This window comes from Oenanthe melanoleuca, chromosome 22 (assembly GCF_029582105.1).
Source record: "Oenanthe melanoleuca isolate GR-GAL-2019-014 chromosome 22, OMel1.0, whole genome shotgun sequence".
Lineage (NCBI taxonomy): Eukaryota > Metazoa > Chordata > Aves > Passeriformes > Muscicapidae > Oenanthe > Oenanthe melanoleuca.
Window position 1 is genome coordinate 4,008,525 of NC_079355.1, and position 20,959 is coordinate 4,029,483.

Here is a 20,959-nt window from a genome sequence, read left to right on the forward strand (position 1 = left end):
TGCTCCCTCTGCTCTCTCTCTGCTCCCTCTGCTTTGCTCAGGAGTTTTGTGACCTCAGGGTTCTCTGGGATGTGTTTCAGAGCTGCAGGATTGTTTGGGAATGAGCTGGACAGCAGATCAGAGCCCAGCAAAGGCTTTGATCAGGGTCACACCCAGGGCTGTGTTTGATTTACCCCAAACCCCAGTCCTTACCTTAGGCACCTTCTCTCCCCAAAAGGCAGCACAAAAATCCAGATCCCCCATTGCCAGCCAGGGGTTATCATCCTTCAACTCCAGTGGTATTTATTCACTTTAAATTCAGCTCTGTTCTCGTTTGACCAGTGGCTCCAGGATTATCTGCTGCTCTCTGGTTGAACTGGATGATTTAGAGCTTTATCCTTCATGTCCCACAAAACGGGTGCTTTAAAGGTTACCATCAAAAACGTGGTTTGTGTTTAGAGAGGGTTGATAACAGTGACAGCCCAGGCATGCTCAACGTGTGGAGTGTTTTCATTTCTCCACAGCCTGGTTTTGTGCTGAGGAAGGAACATTGCAGAGGCACCAAGTTAAGGCATGAATTAAGAATTCCCTCATACTGTATATTTAGCTACTTTATGTAATGATAGTCCCATCAATTAGATTATTAAAATATGTATTTGGTCCACTTGAAATTTATGTAATTCTTGCAGCCTTTATGTAAGATCAGCTGTGCCAAGCAGTTGTGAATTCCAGTGTGATCGAGGCAGTGCCTCAGCATCGTGTCACAGATGCAAATCAAACACATTCCCCCTCTCCTGGGAGTGAGACAAAGTTTAATTCCAGTGGTACCCAGTGGAAGGTCCCTTGTTCAGCTCTGATCCACCCTGGTGGTGTAAAAGGAGTGGGATCACTTGGATGAGGGAGTTGGGATGTGTGGGACAAAGGGGTGATTGCCCTGCAGCTCTGTCTCCATGAGGACATTCCCTGGGATGCCACAATGGTCAGGCTTGAGTTCAAAAAGGAAAGAGCTTTTAAGAGACTTTTTGGGAAATAAGATGCCTTTTCCCTTAATGGAAAAGCAACATCTTTGTATCCTTTGATGATTTCTGTTCCTTTCATCTGATGGGTTTCCATGAAAGCAGGAATTCGGAGGAACATTCCCTCAGGGCTGCTCCCTCGGGGTGTGCTCCCTGTCCCTGACTCCCTCGCTCTTTTCCAGGGGTCAGTCTGTTGATTCCACACGGAGCCATTCCAGAGGAGAGCTCCTGGGAGATCTACCTGGCCATCACCCAGAAGGAGTCCAGGTGAGAGATCCAGGATCAGGGATCTGCCTCCCTTGATGGGTTTGGGATGCAGGAGTCACTCCTGGTCCCCACTGCAGGGGTGTGACCCTGAAAGGGACACAGAAATGTTCTGGGAGTGCAGCTCCTGTGAAATTCTCATGCCTGCTGCTCCCTTCTCCCTCTCCCTGCTCAGGAGGAGCTCAGCAGCTGCACCTGGGGCTCTGGGAGTGCTTTGATTTATTTTTTTTTTTTTTTTAACCTGAGAATCCTACAGACACTTGGGAGCACCGAGGCTTCAGCAGAATTTATTATTGTGGCACTCGAGAGAGGAAAAAAAGAAACTGCCTTTTTTTGTTACCCTGTTGTGTCTTTTTTTGTTCCCCTGGAGTCTCCCTCTCACCAAGACTTGCACACACAGACTGAGGGGAGGGCTGGGACCTTCCAGCCTCTCTTTAGCAGGAATGGTGTTTGAGAATTGCATTTTCTGAGCACCCACAGCTACAGCTCCATGTCAGGGTGTCAGCACAGCCACTGGAATGGGATCCAAGTCAGCTTGGGCTTTTCCCCTTTTTATACCCTGGTTTCATTGCTGTATCTTTTTATTTTTATCTTATTTGAGGTCCTTTCCCTAATTTCCATCTTGGTTGAGGTTCCTCCTCTCATATTTTTATCTTGGAAACACAATTTGCTTTCATTTGGAGAGGGAATTGCATGCCCAGTAATTTAGAAGCCAATCATGGGGATCACACGACCCAAATGAATTAAAATATATAAATACAACCAAACAGCAACAAAACCAGCAGGGCAAGAGGTTTCAATTGCTGGTTCAGTGTCCAAGGGAGTCTCCTCCACTCTGGCACTGCTCCAGCCCAGGGATTTATTCCAAGAGATGCAGAAAACACGTGGGTGTGGGGGTGGGTTCAATTTGTTGGAGTGGGAGAGAAGAAAAGCAGATTACACATCTCTGGAAGTCAGCAGGCAGAGGAAGCAGCCAGTAATTCGGGCCAGGTGAATCCCTGGAGCTGGGCTGTGCTGGTGGGATCTCCCCTGCCTGTCCCACGGCTCCACCTGGCCCAATCCTAAATCCAAGCACAGCCCTTCCCTGAGTCTGTAAAAACCACCGAGCTCCTTCCTCCTGCAGAATACAAATGGGTTTTCAAAGCAGGGAGATCACACTCAATCTGGAAAAATTTATGAGCCTGTGTTTTTTAAACCATAATTTGTTTTATCTTCGCTCCTGTGAAAATATTGTTGATGGCAGCGTTTGAAGGCAGAGCACGGTGGGGACGGGAGCAGCTGGTGCTCGAAGCAGGGCTGGCTGGCACAGAGCATTTGCAGGGCTGCATTTGGGTTAAACAAATTGAAATGTACTTTAAATACCACAGTCCTAAACTGACCAGGCGCTGATTGGAGTTAGATGGGGTCTAATGGGTTTGTTTCATCTCCAGCTGCTGCTTCCACGCGAAACGAGCAGAAATGAGCAGATGAGGGAGGTGCTTGGATTTGAGCTGAGAATATTTTCAGGGAATTCTCACTGCTGACAGCCACTCTTGTCTTTGCTGCCCCAAGCCTGGAGCCCGAGGGCCCCGAGGTGCTGCTGGGGCCCGAGGTGAGCTGCGGGCCCCCCGAGCTGGCTGCGAGCTCCCCGTGCGCCCTGAGCATCCCGCACTGCGCCCACGCCGACCCCCAGCACTGGAGCATCCGCCTCAAACGGAGGACGCAGCACGGCAAGTGGGAGGTGAGCCCAGCCCCTGGAAGTGGGACTGACTGACCCTGTGCCCAGCGGGGAAATGGAATTCAGCCTGTGCTCAGCCCCAGGAAAATGGAATTTAGCCTGTGCCCAGCGGGGAAATGGAATTTACCCTGTGCCCAGCCCCTGGGAAGTGGGACTGACTGACCCTGTGCCCAGCGGGGAAATGGAATTCAGCCTGTGCCCAGCCCCAGGATAATGGAATTTAGCCTGTGCCCAGCGGGGAAATGGAATTTACCCTGTGCCCAGCCCCAGGGAAGTGGGACTGATTAACCCTGTGCCCAGCGGGGAAATGGAATTCAGCCTGTGCCCAGCCCCAGGAAAATGGAATTTAGCCTGTGCCTAGTGGGGAAATGGAATTTACCCTGTGCCCAGCCCCAGGGAAGTGGGACTGATTAACCCTGTGCCCAGTGGGGAAATGGAATTTATCCTGTGCCCACTGGGGAAATGGAATTTACCCTGTGCCCAGCCCCAGAAAAATGGAATTTAGCCTGTGCCTAGCAGGGAAATGGAATTTACCCATTGCCCAGCCCCAGAAAAATGGAATTTAGCCTGTGCCCAGCGGGGAAATGGAATTTAGCCTGTGCCCACCGGGGAAATGGAATTTACCCTGTGCCCAGCCCCAGAAAAATGGAATTTAGCCTGTGCCTAGCAGGGAAATGGAATTTACCCATTGCCCACCAGGGAAATTGAATTTACTCTTGGCCATACAGAGGTTCTGGCAGGGATAGGCACACAGAGGCATCTGGGAGAAACAGTGACAGCAAAAAGATTTTGCATTTTGTGGAGAAGCAGCAGAACTGTTTTGGGGTGTTTTACCAAGGTGTGCAGAAGTTTGTGGCCACAAAGCCCAGCCATGGATCCCATGGCTGCAGCCTGTCCTTCTGTCCCGTCCCTCTGCCTGCTTTTTGCTCTGCTTTCAACCATTCCCAGGGTAAAAATTCCATTTTCCTAATTCAGATTTACTCAGTCCTTGGGCAGCTCCAGCAGTGCTGGCCTCAAACAGCCTGGGGCACTGAGGAGAGGGACAGAGTGACACAGGGATAGAGGGACACAGGGATAAAGGGGCAGAGGGACACAGGGCAGGACTGAGCAGCAGAGGCAGCTTTTGAGGAAGGCAAACATGGCTGTAATGGGTGTTCTGGAAGGAATTCAAACCCCAGCCATTGTTCAAGGTTTGCTTATTGACTTTAACCTTCAAGGTAATTTTTTAACTTGACATTGGGGGGAAAAATTAGCCAGGAAGTCAAGAGCACTCGAAAAAAAAGCTGCTAAAATTGCTTAGGCATCATCATTATGATTGTATGTACACAGCGAGCTCTGCACAGGGCATGGCCATAAATCCTCCTGCTGACTCAGGGCTAAATTGGGAATATTTACTCAAGGAAGCAGTTCCCCTTCTCCCCTTCCCCAGGAGTGCAGCCTGGCTCTCAGCAACGCTCTGCATTTGAGTAAAAATAAAGAATTATTGCCATGACTCCTATTGTGGAGGCCTATTGATTCGACTTCGCTTTATTCTTTTTAAACCTGAATTTCATTTTGCAGGAAGTGATGTCTGTGGAAGAGGAAACTACTTCTTGCTACTGCCTGTTGGATCCTTATGCCTGTCACATTCTCTTAAACAGCTTTGGAACTTATGCCCTAATTGGGGAACCCATCTCTGACTGCGCCGTTCGACAGCTGAAAGTCGCCGTTTTTGGCTGCCTGTCTTGCAATTCTCTGGATTACAATCTGAGGGTTTATTGTGTGGATAACACCCCTTGTGCATTCCAGGTAAATGGCTTCGCTTTGCTCCTCTGGGCCTGGTTTGTTTTCCCATAAAATGTTGGCTTTTACTCCCTGGGCAGCCTCAAGCTTAAACCAATGAGAATAGTGGATTTTTTTTAAGCACTGCTGCACCATCAGAATAAATCCCTTAATTTCCCTGCAGTTGTGGATTTCCACTGAGAGCTTTAGGGCAGCCAGACTCTCTTGTTGGCTCTCTCATTTTTTTGCCACATTCTCAACTACCCAAACTCACCCAGCCCCGATTTACAAAAATTCAATTATCCTGCATTTCCTCTTTAAAAAAAACCCACAAACCAAATCCACATGTGGCAATTGAGATGAGAATGATTTTCCTGCACCGTGTTCCAGGATGGAACAATGACATTCTCTGGCTCTTGGTAAACCCAGGAGCTTTCACAGAACGCTGTTCTTTGGGGAACTGAAATGCAAACAAGTTGTGAGATGAATTTTTTCTCCTTTTGCTGCGGAATGGAAACACGGCTCTGAGTGAAGCACACGCTGCTGGCTCTGTGCTTCTAATAACGGATTGTTAGAGGCTCACAATGGCTTTGTAATTATCCTCTTTATAACACTTAGACAATTAGTGGGTACCGGTGTCTTCCTGATGAGTCTGGAGGAAATGATCAGAAGAATAATTACCAGTTCTGTCTGCTCCCAGGAGCGAGAGCAGGGGGTTTGCAGATAGTGAGACAAGCGTGCATTTGTGGGATGATGCAGCCCCTAAAAGCAAGTCAGAGTCAGTGGGGAACACGGGGAATTCCAGAGGTTTTGGGGTAAAATCTCAGAGCTGGGGTTGCCAAGTTGTGTTTGGCAGTTAATCCTGCACGGTGCAGGTTTATGTAAGAGACAAAATTCCCTTGGTTTTGGTTTTTTCCCTGTGTGGAAACTCTCCTTGCTCCTCCAGAGTTTGGCCTTTGTGAAGTTCTGAGTGCGCTGGGAAACTCCTGGCTCTCAAAATTGAAGAAGCTCAGATCCTTTTGTTCAATTTTTTTACCCAAATGCTGCTGGAGGATTCCCACGCCTGTCACTGAAGGCAGAGCAGCAAAAACACCCAACGTGCTCAAGGGATTTTGGGAATGGATAAGAGATAATCTGCTCCCTTTGTGGCTGGAAACCAAAAACTGAAGTCTCCCAATTCCTTCCTTCATATGAACCCAACCACCAGGGGTTAAACAACCTAAATGCCTGTAAAAATTGGTTTATAATACAAATCCATTAGTGCAGTTGCAGAGAGCTCGAGCATTGAATTTTCAGAAGGTCACAACGATTCCAGGAGCTCCTCTAATGACGACTTTGGTCCTGACAAGCACTAAACCCCTTCGATGACACAGATTTGATATAATTTATGTGGATTAAGAAAGGTAATTTGGAAGCACTGCTTGCCTGCTGATTTTTAAAGACTTCTGCAACCTTTCCTCCCCACTGGTGTTTTTATTGCAGCAGCACAGGAATAAACATTGCTTAAGTGCAGGCAGGGGTGATTATTTTTTTAGCCATTATGTTTTAAATTCACAGAATTACATACAAATTTCCCTTGGAACAGAGCCCTGGAGGGCTGTAGTGCAAACCCCTGCCCTTCACACTGCTCAGGGTCGTGGCCAGCGGCTCTGAAAGTGCCCCAGAGGTGGGAAATGGAGGTGAATGATTTCACCTGAAGTGTTGGAGGGCTCTGAACAGCCCTGAGAGAAATTCCAGCCAAGCTGCTCCGGAGTCCAGCTGTGCTGGGGGTGCTGGAGAGCCAAAAATTCAGTGTCCAGCCACCCTGATGTGTCCAGAAATGGGGCTGGCAGTGCCCAAACCCAGCTTTTGGAGAAATGCAAATATCAAACCCATCAGCTGCCCACGAGAGAAACTCAAGTGCCTCCAGCACTGGGGGGAGCCTGGGACCTCCACAGAGAGGGGTTTTCTCTCCACAGAGAGGGGTTTGGGGTTTCTTCCCAATACTGACAATATTCTCTCCTCCTCCCTTGCAGGAAGTGGTTTCAGATGAAAGGCTCCAAGGGGGGCAGTTGCTGGAGGAACCCAAAATTTTGCATTTCAAAGGCAACACCTGCAGCCTGCAGATCTCAGTGCTGGACGTGCCTCCCTTCCTGTGGAGAATCAAACCCTTCACTGCCTGTCAGGTACCTGCAGTTCCCTCTGCCCTGGGGGCAGAACCCGAGTGAACCAAGGTTCCTTTTATTTAAACAGCTTTAAACCTCCCGAGCATTTAACAAAAACATGTTGCCTTTTGATTCTGACAAACACAGATTTCGTTTATACCAGAGTGCTGTAAATTTGTCATTTTGCAGAAATGCTTGTGCTTTCCCTTGTTTCACTTGCCTCCAACAGAAGGCAAATATTCCTGCTCAAACTTAACCACTCCTCAAGATGTTTCTAATATCTGTCACTGCAGTTTTGATATAACTATGGAAATATGGCTACAAATGACATTTAAATGTAACCATGAGTTCAAATCACAGCACACAGAGACCAAGCATTAGAACTGAAGAGCAGCAAATTGGTTTTTCTCTTCTCCATTAATTAAGGAGGCTGTTGAAAACCGCAAAGGAAAAATCAAAACAAAAGAAGGATTTCCAAGGATTCTGATGACTGGAAATCTTAAGGAATGTGCTGGCACATGGAGTGGGCTGGTTTTAAAATACAGCACTCAATTAGAATGTACAATCTCCCTTCTCTCAGAAGCAGAGACACAGTTATTCATCCTCCAGGATTTTGGCAAAAAAAACTCTGTTTTAAATGTGTTGCCACGTTCCCCAAAACATGAGGGTAATGGGCTCTGAAGTTATAAACACAGAGCCAGAGCCAGAGCAAGCCTTGCCTCGTTAACAACGTGGGGATAATTTGGGCTACAACTCCAGAAATGAAAGAAATTAATCCTCTTCAGCTTCTGAGGGAGAAGAGCTTCTCGGTGTTCTGTTTGTTCTTCTCACTCACCTGTATTTTAAAAGCCAAACCAAGCAGGGTTAGGATGTCCCAGTTCTCAGCAGAGACCTGCCAGTGTGTGCCCAAAAGAAAATCAAATCAGAGGAGTTTCCCCTTAATGCAACAAATTCACTTCTGCCCTCAGCAGATTATAGAGCTCCATACTTTGATTAATTTATTGTCTCCTAATCCCTTGTCCAAACACGAAGAATAAATGTCTGGAATTCAACCTCCAAGTGCCACTTAGAGCCTGATCAGAGCAGGGACTCAGGGCTGGAAAAAAGCCTGTGCAAAACCTCAGCTGCCAGAACGGGCTGAGCCAGGGCTGCCCTGCCCCTGAGGAATATTTACATTTTCTAGCTGAGTGTGACTGGGATGGCTTGGACAGCTCAGAAACACAAGCACTGCTCCTAAGAGGAGCTGCAGAACCTCCCCTGGCTCCGTGCTTCCCTCGCAGTGAAAAGTCTGGTGACAGCTCTGGTTTGCTTCCAGCCTCTTTATAGAGAAAAGAATCTATTTTTGCACGTGGAGTTTCTTCCAGTGTTCCCTGGGTTCCTCTCCTACGTCCCACCCTGTGAGAGCAGCTGCTTGTGCTGCCTGGCAGGAACAACTGAGCACAGCCTGTTCCAGGAATGTCTCTGGTCCACCACCAGAACCTCCCCGGGCAGTGTGGGGAGGGAAGATTTATGGAAATGATGTCTCAGACAAGCAGCAGTGCTGCTCCAAGGCCGGGGCAGTGAATAAATCACGCTGAGGAGCTGCTGGAAGGCAGCTGATGGCAGCTGGCACCAGCATTCCTGCAGACTCTGCTCAGAGCCTGTGTTTGTCCTGGCCTGGCAGGAGCAGCTGCCCAGGGCTTGGCTCCCTGCCCACCCTGGAGGATCCAGAGCAGACAGGGATGGGCACGGAGCTGGGCAGCACCTCTGGGTGCTCAGAGCGGCTGTTTGCTCCCATCCTGCATCTCCTGCAGGATCCAGCTCTGCCTGGGGCCATGAGATGATTTACAGCCCCTCTGTCTGCAAGGAGCTTAATTACAAATGCAGAATGGAGCTGAAATCATCTCTGGAATACTCCAACCACTCATTGTTCCAGCACTCTTGCTGCTCTGCATTGTTTCACGCAGCTCCTTTCAGCTGAGTGATTCTTCCACTCCGAGTGAAAGCAGAGATGATCACCCTGAAAAAAATCTAATTACAGTTGCTCCACTTCTAACATTTTGCTAATGTTTCCTTTATCACTGTGAGCATCTTACAACTGCTGCTGCTCCCAGCTCGGGATCCAGGCTGGGCTGGGGACAGGCAGGGGGCACGAGGGGAGCTTGGCCAGGCCAGGGCAGCTCCCAGGGGGAAATTCCTTTGGGATGGAGAGGGGAAGGGTGGCAGGGCCAGAGCAGCTCCCAGGAGGAAATTCCTTTGGGATGGAGAGGGGAAGGGTGGCAGAACCAGGACAGCTCCCAGGGGGAAATTCCTTTGGGATGGAGAGGGGAAGGCTGGCAGAACCAGGACAGCTCCCAGGGGGAAATTCCTTTCCTTGGTTCTGGTTACAAGGTGATTCCAAGGAGATCCAGAGAGGAATCCTGATCCTAGCAAGGGGGAGGAAGTGCAGTGCATATTTTTGGAGTGTCTTTAAGCATCATTTTTAAGAGTCTCCCATTCCTTGTTCCCCTGGGTGAACCCTGAGCTCTCGGTCGCTGCGACACCTCAGTGTTCATCAATGCCATCCCCATTTTTGGCTTTGTGCTGGAGGGGGCGTTACTGAGCTGGCCCCAGCAGAGCAGGACGTGGCTGCTCCCCCTCTGGCCATGTCCCCTGTCCCTGAGGTGTCCCTGAGGTGTCCCTGTCCCACAGGAGGTGCCGTTCTCCCGCGTGTGGCGCGGCAGCTCCCGGCCCCTGCTCGGCGCCTTCTCCCTGGAGCGCTTCAGCCCCGCCACCACCCAGCTGTGCTGCACCGTGTGCGTCCGGCAGCTGCAGGGCCACGAGCAGCTGCTGCACGTCCAGACCTCCGTCCTCGAGGTAAAACCTTGGCTCATGGCACCAAACCCTGGGGTGGGGCGAGGTGGGGTGGGGTGGGGTGGGTTGGGTTTGGTTTAGTTGGACTGGGTTGAGTTGAGTTGAGTTGAGTTGGGTTGAGTTCAGTTGAGTTGAGTTGAGTTGAGTTGAGTTGAATTGAGTTTGGTTTAGTTAGATTGGGTTGAGTTGAGTTTAGCTGGGTTGAGTTGGGCTGGGTTGAGTTGAGTTGAGTTGAGTTGAGTTGAGTTGAGTTTGGTTTAGTTGGATTGGGTTGAATTGAGTTGAGTTGAGTTGAGTTTGGTTTAGTTGGATTGGGTTGAGTTGAGTTGAGTTGAGTTGAGTTGAGTTGAGTTGAGTTGAATTGAGTTGAGTTGAGTTGAATTGAGTTTGGTTTAGTTAGATTGGGTTGAGTTGAGTTTAGCTGGGTTGAATTGGGCTGGGTTGAGTTGAGTTGAGTTGAGTTGAGTTGAGTTGAGTTTGGTTTAGTTGGATTGGGTTGAGTTGAGTTGGGTTGAGTTGGGTTGAGTTGAGTTGGGTTTAGCTGGAGTGGGTTGGAAGAGCCTTAAAGCCCATCCAGGCCCATTTGTCATTTTAGGTGACTTTAAAAAGCAGCAAAGCCGCCCTTTGATTTATGGGCTGGAAAGAAAGTTGGGGAGGAGCCATCCCTGTTTTCTGCCATGCTGGTTTCCATCAGGCTTTAGAAAGCCAAGGGTGTAGGGATAAGGCTGCTGCACTAATTTACATTGGCTTTTAAATCTAGACTGCAGAGGGGACAAATGTGGCTTCTGCCCATCTTGGCTCTAACTTCCCTGCCCTTACCAAATAATGCATCTTTTCTTCAAAGTGTTTACTCATGGGAGTAAATTTTGTTGAGCAGATAGCATTTGATGGATAGGGCTGTGAGATTAAAAGGTGCTTTTTAGGGCAGAGATTGGGCATGAGCTACTTTCCACCCTGCCAGGTTGCTCCAAGGCCCTTGGGCCCTTCCAGGGATGGGCACCACGCCCGGTTTTGCTCTTTCCTCGTGTGGTTTTTGCTCAAAGCTGGAACCAGTCTTTGCAGATCCCATTTCCAGCAGAAATCAAGTCATAGAGACTCCATAACAGCAACAATAATTTATCAATCATTTAATAATTTACTGTTTGGACTGGTGGCTGCAGGTTTCTAGCAAGAGGCTCTTGCAGAGTGCTCAGGGTTGGGGACAGGGCTGCAAACTGTGCCCAGGGACTGGACCCTGCTTGTGGCTAAAGAAATGATGGCTACAGCTGGGCAAGCTGCTGATCTGTCCCATAGCCATGAGGAACTTCAGCAGCTGCATTTTTATAGATTATTGAGCATCTTTGTTGAGTAATCCAGATTAATGCTTCTGGGTTAGAGCTCTACACCCATAAATGCTCTGAGCAGGGAGTGCAGCATCTGGACAAGAGCAGCACAAACATCATCCAGTGTAAAAACTCCTCAGAACCGGCCGAGTGTTTTCTCTCCTTTATTGTTGTTTCATAAAACTCCTCTGTCAGTCTCTCTGTGTCTCCAGCCCCTGTTGCTGCTGCCTTGTTCTCTCTCTCTGCTATGTTTTTAAGGGCCCTGTCTGTACACAAGTCCCCAGAGCATGTTCCAGTTCTGCTTCAAGCAGATTTGCTGCTGTGGAAGGTTTTCTCATGCCTATCTCCAGCAGTGATTGAAGAGGGAGGATAATTTGACTGCAAAATAAATCTATGAGTGACAACTCCCCCCCGGAGCTGCTCCGTGCGTGACAATCCCCGGAGCGCCCGGGTCGCTGAGCTTATCTCACACGTGCAGGGCAGGAGCACCTTCTGCTCTGCATCCTGAGCAGGGCCCAGGGCTGAGCCTGCCTGGCCCCAGGGATGTGTCACAAATGCTGGATGGAGGCTGCACCATCGCTGCTGGTTAATATTGATGCTGTGTCACTCTCGGATGAGTAATGCACTGAAATTTGACTCTGTTATGCAAGGCTGGTGGGATTCCACGGGAAAAGAGGGGCCAGATCCACAAAGGACCTGGATTCTAGAGGGGCTGGGAGAGCTGAGGTGCTTACAGAATTCAGGTGTTTAAAAAAACCCAAAGAAAGAGAGAAACAAACACAAATTTTTACATCCGTGTTTCACATTTGAGCAATCAAAGATTTAGAAACCCAGCACTGCTCTGTAACACAAAAACAACCAAAAAAAGAGAACTTGTGGAAGGAAAATAACATCATTTCAAGGGTTTTTATGCACAGGTCCTTGTGATGTTCTAGATGTTGTTTCACAGATCACAAAAGCACCTCTTAGCTCAGTCATTTCCTGTCGTCAATGCAAGCCGCATTGGCCGGGTTTGATTCTCCCATCCCCTGCTTTATTTTTTACCAGCTCCGCTTTTTACCTGCCCTGCTTTCCCGTTCCCTGCAGACTGAGAGAGAAAACATCACCTTCTTTGCCCACGAGGACAGCGCCTTCCCCGCCCAGCTGGGCCCCAAGGCGTTCAAGATCCCGCGCTCCATCCGGCAGCGCATCTGCGCCACCTTCGACTCGCCCGGCGCCAAGGGCAAGGACTGGCAGATGCTGGCCCAGAAAAACAGCATCAGCAGGTGACGGTGCTTGAGTCTCAGCTTCTGTGTTTTGCAGATTCTGCACTGCGTTGGTGTTTAACTCTGAACTCCACACAAAGTGTTAGCGAGTTCTTCTCACAGCTCACACAAAACGATCCTTGTCCAGTCCCAGAACAAAGGGCACCGCTGCAGCTTCAGCCCCAAAAAGTGCAAAAAACACAAATTGAGGGGAGAATCCGGGAGCATGGGATTGCATAAGCTGGAGCTGGAATTGGACAATTAACCCCAATATATAAATAGACCAAAACTTATAAAATTGTGAAAATTCGTGGGGTCCATCTCGGGCAGCCGGGCTCCTGCACTGCCCAAGGTGAATCCTTTAAAAGCCTTTTAACAAATCCCATTTTATTCCTTTAACTCTGCCCAGCCTCTGCTGCAGGCACCTCTGCAGCAGTGCCCTGGGGGCTGTGGCAGCTGGAATGGGAATTGTTGGCTGTTCAGGGGTTGCTTGGTTTGTTCCCTGGTGTCAGGGGTGTGGGATCCGGGGCTCCCAGGGCTGAGAGGGGCTCACTCCTCCTTCCAGCTGCTCCTGCTCTCCTGGCCACCCTCGGGAGTCCAAGGCTGCAGAAGGATTTTGCCCTTCATGGGAACAGTTGTTCAGAACATTGAGGAGGCTGCACATTCCCCCAGACAAATCCTCTTAGCTCTCATGGGTGCATCTCCTATTCCAAAATGAATCCTGCAGGTTTTTGTTTTTTAAGGGAAAGACATTTTTAAAAGAGACAGTCATGCTCTACTGTTAGGAGTAATAATATTATGATTATTAAAACTGAAAGATGCTGTAAAAACCAATTTACTTCTTACTTTGCTTTTTCCGCTTGGCTAAATTAAATTGGCGGAGGCAGCTCCCTCACAAAAATATTTTCTGATTGTCACAAACTCTATAAATGTGTTCCCAGGAGAGCAGAGGAATACTTGAATCAAGCAAAGTAACTTTCCATTGGCTCCTTGCTTTGCGTGGCAACCTCAATAAACCACGTTTGAGCCAAAGGAAAAAGAGTTTGGGATAAACACTTTGTTTTACCAAATTCTGTGTAAATCACCCCTGCAGGATCCTAAAAACAGACATAGAAAATCACAGATATAAGGTGGCGTGTCTTTGCATAACCACGAGCATCAAGTGCTGTAAATTCCTCTCTCTGGCAAATCCTTGCTGTGTTTCCTGAAGGGATTTGTTTGTCCTTGCCAGGGGCAGAACGGCTGGGCTGGGGACACCCTGGGCTGGTGGTCACTGTCCCTGAGCTGGGCTGGGCCTGGGGACACCCTGGGCTGGTGGTCACTGTCCTTGTGGCACCCTGGGCTGGTGGTCACTGTCCTTGTGCTGACCTGGGCAGGTGCCACATACCAGGTTCATGGTCGTTATCCCTGTGCTGGGCCTGGGGACATCCCAGGCTCATGGTCACTGTCCTTGTGACACCCTGGGCTTGTGGTCACTGTCCTTGTGCTGGGCTGGGCCTGGGGACACCCTGGGCTGGTGGTCACTGTCCTTGTGCTGGGGCAGGTGCCACACCCCAGGCTCATGGTTACTGTCCCTGAGCTGGGCCTGGGGACATCCCAGGCTGGTGGTCACTGTCCTTGTGACACCCTGGGCTGGTGGTCACTGTCCTTGTGACACCCTGGACTCGTGGTCACAGTCCTTGTGGCGAGCTGGGCATGTGCCACACCCCAGGCTCATGGTCACTGTCCTTGTGACACCCTGGGCTCATGGTCACTGTTCCTGGGCAGGTGCCACACCCCAGGCTCATGGTCACTGTCCCTGTACTGGGATGGGCATGGGGACACCCTGGGCTCACGGTCACTGTCCCTGGGCAGGTGCCACAAGAGGAACCACCACCCCCAGGAGCTCCTCAGCTCATCCCCCCAGCTCTGCTGGAGAGTTTTCATTCCCCACCCGTGGATGGTGCTGGCACAGGGCACAGCTGCAGCTCCTCATCCCCTTCCCTCCCTCCCCTGCAGGAACCTGTCGTTCTTCGCCGCCCAGAGCAGCCCCTCCGCCGTCATCCTGGACCTGTGGGAGGCGCGGCACCAGCACGACGGGGACCTGGACTCGCTGGCCTGTGCCCTGGAGGAGATTGGAAGGACACACTCCCAGCTCCCAGACGTGGCTGAGCCCGAGCTCGAGGAGCCCGAGTTCCCCTGCAGCAGGAACGGGCTTTAGCACCTCTGTGCAGGACACACAGCCCTGAGCCCAGAGCCAGGGGACAGGGACAGGGGACAGGAGGTGCCCCTGGGGATGGAACTCACCCCGTCAGTGGCTATGGGAGGAGCAGAAACAGCCCTGCTAAAAACCCTCTGGTGATGAGGAAAACAAGCTTCTCCCCGTCCTCCCCCACTCCAAACCCGCCTGTTGGTGCCCCAAGCCAACCTGCACTCGTGTCAGTCCCGGGGCAGGAGGGACAGACACAGAGCCATAGGAGGTAAATGTCGTTGTGTATTTAGGAACAGTCATGTTCATGTGATGCCTAGTGAAAATCAACAGATAATGGTGGATGTTTCGAGCCACTGGAGGTTGGTCCTGGTTAAAAGGTTTCTCACTTGGAGAGTGGTTTAAAATCCCATCACGTTGTCACTTTATGTCTGCTGCAGGAAAACTGAAAATTTGGCCTTATCCTGTTCAGATGTTTGAGGAATTAGAAGATCTCATCATTATTTCATATCATGCGTGTTCCAAATAATTTGTTTTAAAAATTCAGCCCCTTAATGAATGTACATTTGCTGCAGAGCTTTGCTGCCTGCTCTGTTACCAAAATTCCAGAACAAACCCCTTCTCTCTGAGACTGGGGGGTGTGCACACGCAAGAGGAATTTTCTAATTTTCTACGTCTGCAAACTTTCTTAGTCAAAAACTGTCTTTGGGGGTGGATTTAAATAACCAAATAACACACGGGAAATTTCCAGCCCTGTTTTAGCAAGCTGAGATATTTATTTTTATTACTTCATGCTCTGAGCTGAAGGTGGAGGCAATCAGCACAGCTTCACTTGGGTTTGGTTTCAGGTTGAAACCACAAACCCCACACGGCACTGCCAGCACTGGCCTTGATTTTGTTGCACAATTTGGGAATTTCAGATGAAATTCAGAGGATCCAGAGCTGGCTGTGTTACCTTGCTTTAGTAACAAATTGTATTTATCCCCAAAATCAGATTCTAACTGGGGAATTCGCCTCGTTTTTTATCCATTCCATGAAAATTTGATTTATGATTTCAGCCAAACCAAAAAGAGCTGTCACTGTGAGTGAGGGCCTGGTGGAGCTGCCACTGTCACCAATTTTTTTTCCATTCTTTTCACTCCCATCCTTCACCACAACCGAGGTGCTCCTCAGTCCTGGCTGCCAGGCCACAGTCAGGAAAAACAGAAATGAGGCTTTGGGAGCTTTGTGGAAATGCAGGAAACCCAGAACAAGGATTTGGGGGCTGGTTTAGCCTCGTGTTTGGCTGAGAGCAGCAGGACAGCCCCCAGGGTAGGTCCAGTCTGGAATTATTCCTTCTCCAGAACTGCAGTGTGAAAATCTGAATAACAACAACAACAACAGCAGCAGCTCTGTGCTTGCTCCTGCTGCTCCAAAATCACCAATGTGTGTTCCTGCCCAGCCCAGGAACAGGCTGAGACTTGGAAATCCTGAGAGCTGTGCAAACATTTCCTGCAGCTCAGCATCTCCTGGCGCCCGGCAGCTTTTGGGGCAGACAGAAATACCGGCTGCAAGCTGTCCCTGCTTTCTGGGCTGGAATTGTATCTCCAGTGGCTGCCAGTCCTCCTCCTCCTCCTCAGAAACCTGCTCTTCGTTGGGCAAAATGTCAGGCATTAGAAAAAACAAAACAAGGAGAGGCACCCAGGGAAAGAGAGGAGCTGCCGTTGTCGGGGAAACCAGCACGGTGTGTGCAGCAGGGGATTTGTTCTGAGCGCCTCCGAGCAGCTCTGCTCCCCAGCACAGCCCAGGGGCTCCGTCCCACCCTGCAGCCTGCTCCCCGAACCCAGGCAGCTCCCCCAAAATCCTGGGGCCAAAGGAGCTGCGAGCCCGGTGCCTCCAGCCTTTGCTCAGGGAGCAGCCGGAGTTCTGTGCAGCCTGGGCTGGTCTCACAAAGCTCAGCTCAGAGGGACCCCAGCCTGGGCTGGTCTCACAAAGCTCAGCTCAGAGGGAGCTCAGCTCAGAGGGACCCCAGCCTGGGCTGGTCTCACAAAGCTCAGCTCAGAGTAAGACTCCAGCCTGGGCTGGTCTCACAAAGCTCAGCTCAGAGGGACCCCAGCCTGGGCTGGTCTCACAAAGCTCAGCTCAGAGGGACCCCAGCCCCAGCCCAGAATCCCAGTTCCACCCATGATCCCATGGAATTCAGGCCCTGGAAGGGAGCAAATGCCCAAACTGGACAATTCCAGAAGGAAACTGCTCCCTCAGGTCAGGGCTCAGCTGGACATTTCCCTTTAGGTTTTGCTCCCTGGTTTTTCTTCCCTTTGGCTAAAGCAGTTCTTCTTTGCTGATCTCACTCTGAGAACCTGAATCAACAACTTTGGAGTTTCCCTTCCTATTCCTGATTGTTTTGATGCTCTTGCGTTCTTCAAATGAACCAGAAATGCCCCAAATATTTATTTCCTTTCTCTTAAAGACCTTTTGGAAATCTGTGCATGTATTTATATAATTTGACCCAAAACACAGATATGGAGGAGCACCTGGAAAAGGATTAGAGGCCAGAAATTAAAAATTCATTCCTTTCTTCTGTTGTATAAATTATGATACTTGAAAAACAATTTTTAGTAGAAACTAAAAGAAAGAGAAATGTGATTTTCTCCCTTGTAGATTCCACGTGGCTGCCCTGGCTGTGCTCAGGGGAAGGAGCCATTCTGATTTTACATCACCAAAGAATCTGCTTTAATAGATTTTCATCTTCCTGAGCACTTTGCCCAGGTATTTCTGTGCCATGAGTCATTGCAGACTAATGGCTGCATTTTAAAAATGACTCCCAGCTCCGCCAGCGCCATAAAGCTCATTTCCATTCCGTACCGCCCTGCACTCCCACAGAAATTTTATTGGGATTTTTGTAATAGATGAAAAGATACCAACACGATTCTCTTAAAATCCAGGGGACTGCTTTTGTCCTTGTTTTTATCTGTGGCTGCAGCTGCTCTCCCCCTCTCTGGCCTGGGCACTGCTGGCTTTCAGAGAATCTCATTCAGCACAAATCACCAAAAAGGACCTTGCAGGGTCCAGGATGTTCACAGCACACTGCAATCCATTCTTCTTTTCCACCTGCAAGGCAGTGCTGAGTGACTTCTAAAGCATTCAATGACTGATAATTCCAGAGAGTATTTCCCACAAAAGGAAGACACAGCTCAGGTCCACGGTGAGTTTAACAAGGCAGGGACTGGGCTGAGCTTCTGGTCACCACCTGAATCTTCTTTTTTTTTTCAGGCTGGTTCTGCCTGTAAAACACAGATTGCAGCAAAGAGCTCTGTTAGTTCTTGGCTGGTAATTAACTGAGTGGAAAGCAGGAAATGAGATTTTAAGTCCTTGACAACCATAGATGATGTTCAGGGTTGCTCTCTGGCCTTTCCTGGGCTGATTCCCCCTGGGATTTGGGAAGGAGAGGGTGAACATCCAAGCCCCCAGTGCAGTTCCTCCCACTGTGACCAATCCCAGCTGATAAATGGCTACAAAAACGTGAAGTGTGCACCTTCTGTGGATTTGGGTAAGATAAAAGTCTGCTGAGACTCTGAGCAGTGTCAGATGGGAGATATCAAAATCCCCACTGCATTTTCAACTCCCAAAACTTTGGACCAGCTCTTAGTTGAAAACGGGAGGAGGAACTTCAACCCAGTCCAACACAAATATAAATAATTCTTAAAAAAAGAGAAACAACAAAAAAATCCCACAAGTATTCCTCTAGAGAGACCACTTTTCTCTTCTGCTCCTTTATTTTTGCAATGGATGGGTTGGGACTGGGTCGGTTCCTGGCTGCTCTGCCTGAGCATCCCCCCTGCCCCGGGCTCGGCGTGTTTGGGGGGAAGGAGGGCAGAGCTCTGAACCTTTCTGCAGGATGAAGCTGAAGGAGCGGGCGAGGGAGACTGAACACGGAATCTAAAGCATGGCCTTGGCTTCATACCACACTTTCTGTGCCTTGTTCTATCGATGTAAATTCTGAATGTTGTACAGTGAAAATACTTGGGAAAGACTCCTTGGAAAAGGCTGCACTGGCTTCTTTTTTTCAGCACATGTACATATATAAATATCTATACATATATATATATTTGGTAATGCCAGGCAGCTGTGTTCTATTGTCCTGGACAAGTCTGAGTGGACACTTTGGATGTTTTCTGTCGAGTTTCAGAGCTGTATGGCCCCGGCCCTTGGGCAGAGATGTACAGATGGGAATTATGGAGATCAGCTATTTATGAATAAAGAGTCTTTTACTGAGCCCTGACCCTGCTGTCCTTTCACTGCCGGGGCCAAGCGAGGCCGGCACTGGGAGTGGGTTACACGGAGTTTGGGGTGGATTTCTGGTTTGAATCATTCATTTCATTATTTCCCTTCTCAAGAGCAGCCCCCAAAACCCTTCGTGAGCCATCCCAGGGACTGGAGGAGGGACAAAGCCCCCAGCACATTCCCATGACATTCCAGCATGTCCCAGGACATTCCAGGTAATCCCAGAACATCCCAGAACATCCCAGGACATCCCAGGACGTTCAAAGACATTCCAGCATGTCCCAGGACATTCCAGGATATCCCAGGACATCCCTGGACATCCCAGGACATTCCAGGACGTTCCAGGATGTTCCAGGATGTTCCAGGACATCCCAGGATATCTCAGGACATTCCAGGATGTTCCAGGATGTTCCAGGACATCCCTGGACATTCCAGAATATCCCAGGACATCCCAGGGGCATTCCCCAGGACACCCCAGGATATTCCAGGATGTTCCAGGACATTCCAGGACATCTCAGGACATTCCCAGGATGTTCTAGAACATTCCAGGATGTTCCAGAACATTCCAGGACATTCCAGAATATCCCAGGACATTCCAAGACATCCCAGAATATCCCAGGACATCCCACGGGCACTTCCCAGGACATTCCAGGACATTCCAGAACATTCCAGGACATTCAAAGACATTCCAGCATGTCCCAGGACATCCCAGGACATTCCAGGATGTTCCAGAACACCCCAGGATATTCCAGGATGTTCCAGAACATTCCAGAACATTCCAGGACATCCCAGAATATCCCAGGGACACAGCCACGCCCAGGCTGTGCCCGGAGCCCCCCTGACCCCGGGCTCAGCCTCCCCCTCTCAGGGTGAGCAGCTCATTAAATCTCCCCGCAGGTGATTTTTATTCCGCCTGCCAGAGCCGCAGATTTAGTGCCCCATTCCTCACCTGCCCTCTCCCTGCCTCTTACTCCTCTGGATTTGTTAATGGCCTTTTCTCTTGTTATATAATCCTGTCAGGAGTGTAAAAACGTCTCTCAGGACTGTTCAGGGGTGTAAATCTGGCGCTGCCAGCGCTGAGTGTTGGTGGCAGCAGCCCCGGCCCGTCCTGCAGAAATTGTCACCACATGATGGCAAAGGGGGAGACTTAATAAGGTCATAAAGCAGAATGGCATCGGCCGGGCTGATGGGGATTTTTTTCATTAACATTCAGAAAATCTGGGTTCGGTGGGACAATAAATTACAGCAGCTGAGCAGAAATGAGCCGTTTGATTATTCAAGATTTTCCAGGAGCGCGGGGAGAGCAGCGCGGCCAGGACAAAATTCTCATAGCAAAAAAAAAAAAAATTAAAAAAATAAAAATTCCTCTGTGCCCTCCAAGCTCTGCTCACCGAGCTGAGCTCAGCTCTGGAGGGGGGAGAGGAGAGGCTTTGCAGCTAATTTAGCTTTGAGTGGAGTAAAATCAAATATTCCCATCAAACCTGGTGCATGCTGGTGGCAAAGAGCTCCGTGCTGATTGCGAGTTTCCAGTGCAGAGCCCTCAATCAGCATCAGGAAAGTAAAAAAAAAAAAAAAAAAAAAAAAAAAAAAAAAAAAAAAAAAAAAAAAAAAAAAAAAAAAAAAAAATTAAAATAAAGTAAAATAAAGTGGAATGAAATGAAATGAAACGAAATGAAATAATAAAATAAAATAAAATAAAATAAAATAAAAATAAAATAAAAATAAAAATAAAAATAAGTAAAATAAAGTGGAATGAAATGAAATGAAATGAAATGAAAAAATAAAATAAAATAAAATAAAATAAAATAAAATAAAAATAAAATAAAAATAAAAATAAAAATAAAAATAAGTAAAATAAAGTGGAATGAAATGAAATGAAAAAATAAAATAAAATAAAATAAAATAAAATAAAATAAAATAAAATAAAAATAAAAATAAAATAAAGTAAAATAAAGTGGAATGAAATGAAATGAAAAAATAAAATAAAATAAAATAAAATAAAATAAAATAAAATAAAATAAAATAAAATAAAATAAAATAGGAAAAATAGAGATGGTGCTTTCCCCACCCAAGTATTTCCCCGTTGTTTGATCCCATCGTGTCCTGAAGCTGCACCTGGAGCACAAAGTGACCTCAGAACCCTCCCCAAAGGCCAGACCCAGCGCTGAGAAATACCCGAGCCACTCCTGTCAGTCCTGGGCTAAAAAAATCTGCTTTTTAAAGGTGCTA

At 48.6% G+C, this 20,959-nt stretch overlaps 1 protein-coding gene across 4 annotated transcripts in view; it reads left to right on the top strand.

Moving 5' to 3' along the window:
• Positions 1-18,687, top strand: part of UNC5D (unc-5 netrin receptor D) — an 88,799-nt gene extending 70,112 nt beyond the window's left edge. For all 4 annotated transcript variants that reach the window (XM_056508812.1, XM_056508814.1, XM_056508813.1 and 1 more), the window contains 7 exons: positions 1,178-1,262; positions 2,811-2,979; positions 4,537-4,764; positions 6,753-6,902; positions 9,552-9,716; positions 12,122-12,300; positions 14,278-18,687. In XM_056508812.1, coding sequence (XP_056364787.1) covers positions 1,178-1,262; positions 2,811-2,979; positions 4,537-4,764; positions 6,753-6,902; positions 9,552-9,716; positions 12,122-12,300; positions 14,278-14,479 — 1,178 coding nt within the window. In that variant the 3' untranslated portion in view covers positions 14,480-18,687. The remainder of the gene's footprint in view (positions 1-1,177; positions 1,263-2,810; positions 2,980-4,536; positions 4,765-6,752; positions 6,903-9,551; positions 9,717-12,121; positions 12,301-14,277) is intronic.
• Positions 18,688-20,959: the final 2,272 nt, after the last annotated feature.